We start from the raw sequence: 7,545 nt of genomic DNA, 5'->3' as shown, positions 1-7,545 counted from the left end.
ATGGCCTCCATTTCCCCAATTATCTCTCTCTTCTCGCTCCTCCTCTTTACTTACCCCGTCCTCTCCGATCATTCGCCGGCGCATTCCCCTTCTCCACATACGCATCCACCCGCCGACCAAATTTCTACGCCTCCGTCCTCCGCGCCTTCACCCGCCCACTCCCTCTCCTCACCTCCGGCGCCGCCGCCTCCAGATCTCGACTCACACTCACCTTCTCCCGCACCGACTCCGGACAACAAGTCTCCCTCTAGCTCTCCCGCGCCGGCCGGAGACATCAAGCGCGAGAGTGAGCCCAATGCGGCAGATCTGGACAACAAGGGCGACTCATCCGGCGGAATTAGTAGCGGCCAGAAAGTCGGCGTGGCGGTGGGAGTGATAGCCGGAGTGCTGATTGTCGGCGCCGGCGTGGTGGTGTACAAAAAGCGGCAGCAGAATATCCAGCGGTCGCAGTACGGGTACGCCGCCAGGAGAGAGATTCTGTAGATTCAAATTTTCAGATCATATTCATACTAGTATATACGAATTCCGAATTTCTGTGCTTGCTTTTTTAATATCACTCTATTTTTTCCAATAATTTTGTTATTTGATTGGTTGAATGATTTGTTATTGGAGCTAAAGGCATTTCCATCCATATTCCATTCCGATGGAAGTCTCAACAGCAACTAGCAATAAGTAGCTATATTTTGTGTATTTCAATCGATTTTCAGAACAGAGCATCAAAGTGTGAAAACATATGATTAGTATATACTCCTGATAAACCATATATGGTATGGACTAATTAAGCGTAACAAGAAATTACAAAAATAAATGTTGTGCTGTTTGGTCGCGGAAAAAAATGGTGGGATACCACCAACATGTATGGTTTCGTTGTCAATTTGTCATTCATCACTCATAAATTAACATTTATATCTCCGACCAAATTTTTATTGCTATGACTCTATGAGTTATGACATACCCTTTTCACGTTTTGTGGAAGAAATTTATTTGATATGGCCTGACATTTTAGGAAATTGTTAAGCATTTTCATTAAACTTCTACCATATCCTCAGTATATCTTTATGTTGTTCGGAAGAGAGAGAATAAAAAATATTGAAATATTGTTAGCAGAAAATGAATCTGACATAATTAAATAATTTTTTTAAAAATTTAAAAGTTCATCATTTTAAAGTATAAACTGAAAAAAGTAATTTATATTTTAAGAGACAAATAAACATTATTAAAACTACCTAGCTAGTTTTAGTCACAAAGGATTTGATCTTTTACCATTAATCATTTCTCCAAAACAAACAAACTCACAAACAAACTCATTCAGCAGATTAATCTCATAATTTGACTCAGCAATGGTGCGCCATGTGCATTGCGGGAGGAATTTTGCGGCGGACTTCTTATCGCACCATGCCTATAGCTTTGCTCATGGGGTGCTTGTTTTGGATCAACCACCATCAGGTCTTAATATTTGGCTCCTTCATGATGGATTAGACATTTCATATTGTCGTTAGTTTACTTTCTTTTTAGGCTTAGCCTGCTTTTTTTATCAAAAAAAAAAAAAAGAAGAAAGAAGATAATACTACTAACGAGACATAGTGAGTAAACCCAAAACCAAATAACCACATCACTATTTTGTTGGAAATTTCTCACAAGTATTTAGCACCTTCAAAATCAGATAATGACATGCCAAAACAAATCAATATTGTAATGTAACACAGCACTTTTATACAATTACAGGTGTGAATATCGTGGATTCACTATATTAACTTTGAATAAAGATTAAATGACTAAATCCAACTTTTCTAAAACATTTCACCAATATAAAATTGACATATAGCCACTCGTTACATAAAGAATAAAACTATTCCAGTTGCTAAAACGTTTCTTTTGTCAATTTCGTACAAGAAAAACCTTTCATTTTTCATTTTCTCATCCAAGAACAAAAAGGTGAAAATTTCGGTGGTGCCGCAATCTCCAACTCAAAGGTAAAAACTAAAATCCTTCCATTGTAATACTAAGAAACTCAAATCATAGACAACCTTCCATGAATAATAAGAAACTCAAATCGCATGAAACCAGTCATATAATGAATGAATGCAGAATTCGCATTGCTTGGTTTTGTTACGTCACAGATAATTTGGAGGATGTGTATATAGTTTATTCCTATATTTCAACTAGAATATTGCCTTCTCCTCCATTGATATCACCATATACATCAAATCATATATGCTAATTTGCACGATCTGTATGCTAATTTTTATATAAAATGTGTACAGATCAATTAATGTTTGGACGACTTGTTAGTTACTATGGTTATCATTAAATGAGATTTGAGGATGTGCACTACTCCTTAACTATTTGGCAAAGATGTAATGCAACTTAGGTGGTGCTAATTTTTTTGTTTACTACAAGTATGGATGATATATACTACATTAAAAGGCCTTATTCTTAAGATAGGAATAGAGATCGAAATGGATGTCGAGGCATATGATTTCTAAATGAAATATGCTAAAGTAACAGGTTTTGGAACTCGAAAACTAGTTGCGTAAAAATATCCAAATACGGGCAACATCTTGGATATTAGTTTCTATTATTAGTAAGTTATGCTTCATCTGTGTTTGTGTTTCACATATCTCTTCCATATATAACTTTGACCTGAACTTTTTTCTTTAACAATATGAAAATGACAAAGCTACATGATTTATCATATCTAGATAATACTGTATTTATGCATCCTCCTAATCTTGTGCAGGTGGATCCACCCAGCGGTCATGATCTTTGATCAGCTGTATCAATGCGTCTGTTGCTCCTTCCATGGCAATGCCTCGTTGCACCACCGTCTTAACTCCCATGAAATGAAGGGATAAGCAAAACATAAAGAAACTAGTGTTTATAGAAAAAAAAAGGACAAATATGAGTGAGTAGTGGTACCTTTCCGACATAGAGGTCGATCTTCCCAGGAGCGCCACCAACATAGCCGAAGTCTGCATCAGCCATTTCTCCGGGTCCATTGACAATGCAGCCCATGATGGCAATCTGCATACCACAACAAGGTAAGATTATGCCATTCAACGACACACGATGCATTATTGTTCTTTTCAGGAATAAGTGATCTTACTGAAACACCAGGCAAATGAGATGTTTTTTCTCTTATTTCCGCGCTTATCTCTTGAAGATCAAATAATGTTCTTCCACATGACGGGCACGACACATATTCCTGGACGCATCATAATATGTCAGTGGCTGAAATTTAGTTCGATTTGTTGTGAAATCCTTCATTCGTACTTACTGTCTTTGTATTTCTCATTCTGCAACCTTGTAGCAGATTGAAAGACGTATTTCTGAGGAAATCAAAGTCCTGATCTGCAGCTTCTAGTAGGACTCCATCTCCCAATCCATCTACGAGTAGGGATCCTGCCTTTGTCCCAGCACCAATCACCAAGTCATCCCTACCAATGTACACAAAACTACCCCATATAAGTTCTTCTTCATCTCAGATTCTCAGCTAATCAAACTGATGTTAGTTCTGATTTACCTGTGGACTTTTTCAGGGAATCTTATATGATGAATTACTGGAAACTCTAACGAGTTCTCTGATAGATACTCAAAAAGCCTGCAATCAACAAGATCATCAATCCAAAAGATCTGATTGGGAAAACAATATTTTTACATTGACATACAAGATTAAAACTACCTCCTTGCAGCATGGACTCTGCTAGTCTTCTCTTCAGTATATGGTACGTAATGAAGGATCATTACAGCATCTGTACTCTTCAGAATCTCTAGCTCATCTAGAGGTTCATCTCCCCGTACAGAGACTACTAAACGTGTACCTGAACGATCATCGCTAATTTAGTAGTAATTGTTATAATTTACACAATTTTGTGTCTGAGATTTTGGTATTAGGAAAAAGTGCACACCTTGGGGAAGAGGCTTGTGAGCGCCACTAGACAATTCATCGAGATTCACCATAACAAGGGCATTGCGTAATGGCTTCGCCAACTGCTCTGACAGAGGAGTTATAACTCCCATAGAAACATCTATCAACCGTTTGAGAGCAAGTCTCTGGCATTATTACAACAAACCATGATCAAATAATAGAGATTTATAGATGTAAGAAGGAAGCTCTGGCCCAAATGAAACCAGGCTTACAGCATCTTTATCGTCTAGTGGTGGAAGCTTCCTCAATAAGATTGAATCTACTGTTGCTAGGTCCTGCATCAGTGTCGAACTTTCCATATATAAAGATCTCCAACGAAGAAATCTGAAAGTCATGTTTTAAGCCGTGGAGGAGATTTGAGTGTACCTTAAATGGCATTCCAACAATAAGTTTTGTGGCTAGAGACTTATATAGAGCTTCAGGTGCCTACACGACAAAAGAGGATATGAAATCATGAAACCAGAAATAGGAGTAATGATATCCAAAAATGTTTTTGAACTTGACAGATGCTATTGTCAAAGAAAGAGAATAAAAGGTTGCAGGAGACCTGCAACTGATCCACAGAAATCGACATCAAAACTGAGCCATCACGATGGAGAACACCTCGATAATCAACTTCTTCACCCTGTATCAGAAACATCAAAGAGCTATTAGTTCCAAAGCCCTGAAAGAAATTCTTTGTAAGAATCAACACTAACGAGCATAGCCAGACCTCCTTTTGAACTGGCAACTGACCACTTCTACGCTGGAAATCAAAATACCGTCTGTTCTTTTCTTCAAAAGGTTCCTGGTTATTAAATACTAACAACCCCTCAACCTCTTGCTAAATAAAAAATTGAAGATTTAAAAAAATTAATAGTAGCTCTGTATGCGTTACCACTCCTTTCTGCAGCTCAGCAGCTTCCATACCAAGGTTAGCCAATCTGTTACACGGATCAATCTCTTCCTCCGGAGGTTCAGTTAAAGAAACACGAATCGTATCACCCAAACCATCCTGAATATTTAACATCGATCTTGAGAAAACTACAGATATGTTTGGATACTAAATAAGCAGGTTTTACATGTCCTGATTTTGATTCCCGTCAGTAAGTTGCAAATGAGGAGACGTACCATAAGAAGTGTCCCGATGCCAATAGCAGATTTCATGCGCCCGTCTTCACCCTCACCAGCTTCAGTTACTCCCAAGTGTAAGGGGTAATCCCATCCCAAAATATTCATCTCAGCAACCAGAAGGCGGTATGCCTGGACCATGACAACAGGGTTGCTTGCTTTCATTGAAAATACAAAATTGTGGAAGTCCAGTTTCCGACAAATCCTAGCGTACTCAAATGCAGATTCAACCTGTTACATGGTCAGATAAACATGACATATAGGTACTAGAACTGCCCATATAAGGAAACTACTTTGATTCAAGTTATGAGTCGTTCCTTACCATTCCTCTTGGAGAGTCTCCGTAATAGCTCATAATACGATCTGACAGGCTACCATGGTTAGTTCCAATGCGCATTGCTCGTCCATACTTTTTGCATTTCTCAACCAAAGGGGTGAAAACCTAATTTGTTGAAACATCCACATCTATAACCTCATATTTGTATAAGTTACTACATTTGGTATTCATGTTGTAAAGCCACACAACATACCTTGTCAATATGCTCAAGTTCTTTCTGATAATCATCTTCTGTGTATTCCAACTCTTCAAACTGTGCTCTCCTGTCAGCTAATTATATTAATCAGGTTACATTTAATCAGCAAACAAACCATCGTTATTTTTTTTACCAAGTGAAAGAAAATAGAGAAAAAGTGTTGAAAAGGTACCGAAATTTCCTGGATTAACACGAATTTTATCAAAGCATTCAGCAACCCGCATTGCAACAGATGGAGCGAAGTGAATATCCGCAACCAAAGGGATGTTGTAACTGTGCATATTAATTGGATACATGAGCACTATGCTAGCTAGTAATATACACAGATATAAAAATTTTAGATGCATTACTTACTTCTTCTGAACAAGTGCATTTTTAATTTCAAAGCATGCATCGGCTTCTCTCCTTCCTTGAACAGTTATTCTAACAATATCTGCTCCTCGGTCTGCTATTGTCATTACCTGTAAATATAACGACTCAACTAAGGACGTGAAAAAGTAGTGATCAAATTCCAAAAAACAATGATGTCTAATTATTATGAAGTGAAATTTTTTCTTCCAACATAGGCCCTCAAGTCCTCAACAATTATCAAGGCTTTAAGGGAAAACCTCTTCTAATATGGAAGGGAGAAAATTAAAAGAAAAACGAAGACCTGTTCAACTGTAGCAGCTACATCCTTTGTATCTGTAGTGGTCATAGTTTGAATTCTGATGGGATGCTCACTACCAAGAGCCACGTTTCCCACCATAACCGTGCAGGTTTTTCTCCTTATAGTTTTGTGTATCGATTCACAATATTTCTGCCTTGGAACTACATTCAAAAGTATTATGAATCACACTGGAGCAAGCATACTCAACTATCATCACAAGAATCAGGCAAAAAAGGGAAAAAAATGCAATGACTAAGGCATTAAATTCTCAGTCCCAAATAACTACAAGATCGAACATGAAACTATTCAGCAGATATATGGAAGAAAGCAAGTTGATATTAAGTTGTAGTCCATTTTATCATGCTTTCTCCTCCACCTAAACCGACAATTAACCATTCACACGAGCTTTCCTATTTTTCGAATGGTTCAAATCTACTACTACTAGATAACAAATAATGGCCTTAACAAATAAACAAGAATACCTTAAGGAAAACAAATGATGGCCTTTACGAATAAACAAGAATACCTAATAAGGGGCTTCCATCTGATGCAGGCTCAAGTTCAACAGTGTTGATGGAATTTCTGATAACAGGAACCCCCTTGCTACGTCGAAATTTAAAGCTTTGCAAGTCAGAAACTCTAGCAAAATCCCAACTTTTTGCAAATCCAATGCTCTGATGATACGAAGCTGGAACAGCTCCACTTGCCATTTCCACCACCACCTACTGAAAACCTTCACCCTTCCAAAACAAAAACCACCACAGTATCCATTTTTATTAATTTCAAAGCACACACGCATGAATGAGGAGGAGGAGTTGAATAATCTTTAAAAAAAAAAGATAAAAACGCAATTCCTGAACCTTTAACAATGAAATTTATTTGCCAAAAAAACTATGCAGTAAAAAAAAAAAGCCAAGCCAGAGACAATAGTGATATAAACAGAAATATCAAGAACCATCTTACGAAAAATTAGTTGAGATGAAAGACGGTGGAGGGAGCTTGAAAGGAAGGGCGTCGTAGAAATTAAATTTGTAGAATTATGGAAGCAGAATATGCGAATCATAGAATTGGTGAGAGCAACCAAAGCTGTGATAGCTGATAAAGCTGCCAAAGATCACTAGCCATACAAATTTCTCAACAAATACTTGCATTTTTTTGGGCTCTACAAACATTTGGCAATTGTACTACTCCATATGCTAGTTTCAAAAGACAAAAATTTTTCGAGTCCTTACAATATTATCAGAAAAATGTATTTCTAATGTTTCTAAGAAAAAACTATAGGATCGTTAATCCTTGTTCAAATCAAAGTTAAGTTAATAAAGTGC

General features: G+C 37.4%; 2 protein-coding genes across 2 annotated transcripts; one reads left to right on the top strand and one right to left on the bottom strand.

Moving 5' to 3' along the window:
- Window positions 1-483, top strand: LOC125221294 (classical arabinogalactan protein 4-like). Its single transcript, XM_048123417.1, has one exon. The coding sequence runs from the start codon at window positions 1-3 to the stop codon at window positions 481-483; it is 483 nt and encodes a 160-aa protein (XP_047979374.1).
- Window positions 484-2,529: 2,046 nt separating this feature from the next.
- On the bottom strand, window positions 2,530-7,371 carry LOC125218374 (4-hydroxy-3-methylbut-2-en-1-yl diphosphate synthase (ferredoxin), chloroplastic-like). The gene is made up of 20 exons (XM_048120028.1): window positions 7,184-7,371; window positions 6,747-6,960; window positions 6,224-6,381; window positions 5,926-6,032; window positions 5,744-5,844; window positions 5,569-5,645; window positions 5,361-5,480; window positions 5,039-5,269; window positions 4,806-4,922; window positions 4,641-4,715; window positions 4,476-4,553; window positions 4,295-4,354; window positions 4,141-4,203; window positions 3,909-4,053; window positions 3,683-3,821; window positions 3,524-3,601; window positions 3,278-3,437; window positions 3,107-3,205; window positions 2,920-3,024; window positions 2,530-2,828 (listed from the first exon to the last, which is right to left on the bottom strand). Exons 2-20 carry the CDS (start codon window positions 6,928-6,930, stop codon window positions 2,727-2,729), a joined length of 2,199 nt encoding a protein of 732 aa, XP_047975985.1. The 5' UTR covers window positions 6,931-6,960; window positions 7,184-7,371; the 3' UTR covers window positions 2,530-2,726.
- Between the last annotated feature and the right edge of the window lie 174 nt (window positions 7,372-7,545).

Source organism: Salvia hispanica, chromosome 4, assembly GCF_023119035.1.
Source record: "Salvia hispanica cultivar TCC Black 2014 chromosome 4, UniMelb_Shisp_WGS_1.0, whole genome shotgun sequence".
Taxonomy (NCBI): domain Eukaryota; kingdom Viridiplantae; phylum Streptophyta; class Magnoliopsida; order Lamiales; family Lamiaceae; genus Salvia; species Salvia hispanica.
The sequence above is the reverse complement of the archived record's forward strand: the minus strand, read 5'-3'. Positions and strand labels throughout refer to the sequence as shown.

Excerpts from the sequence above, each read along its gene's own strand:
- LOC125218374 (XM_048120028.1), bottom strand. The coding sequence starts at position 6,930 with ATGGCAAGTGGAGCTGTTCCAGCTTCGTATCATCAGAGCATTGGATTT. Across the intron at positions 5,270-5,360 it reads GAGACTCTCCAAGAGGAATG|GTTGAATCTGCATTTGAGTA; the intron begins GTAAGGAACGAC and ends ACCATGTAACAG. Across the intron at positions 4,054-4,140 it reads CACTAGACGATAAAGATGCT|AGACTTGCTCTCAAACGGTT; the intron begins GTAAGCCTGGTT and ends TAATAATGCCAG.
- LOC125221294 (XM_048123417.1), top strand. The coding sequence starts at position 1 with ATGGCCTCCATTTCCCCAATTATCTCTCTCTTCTCGCTCCTCCTCTTT.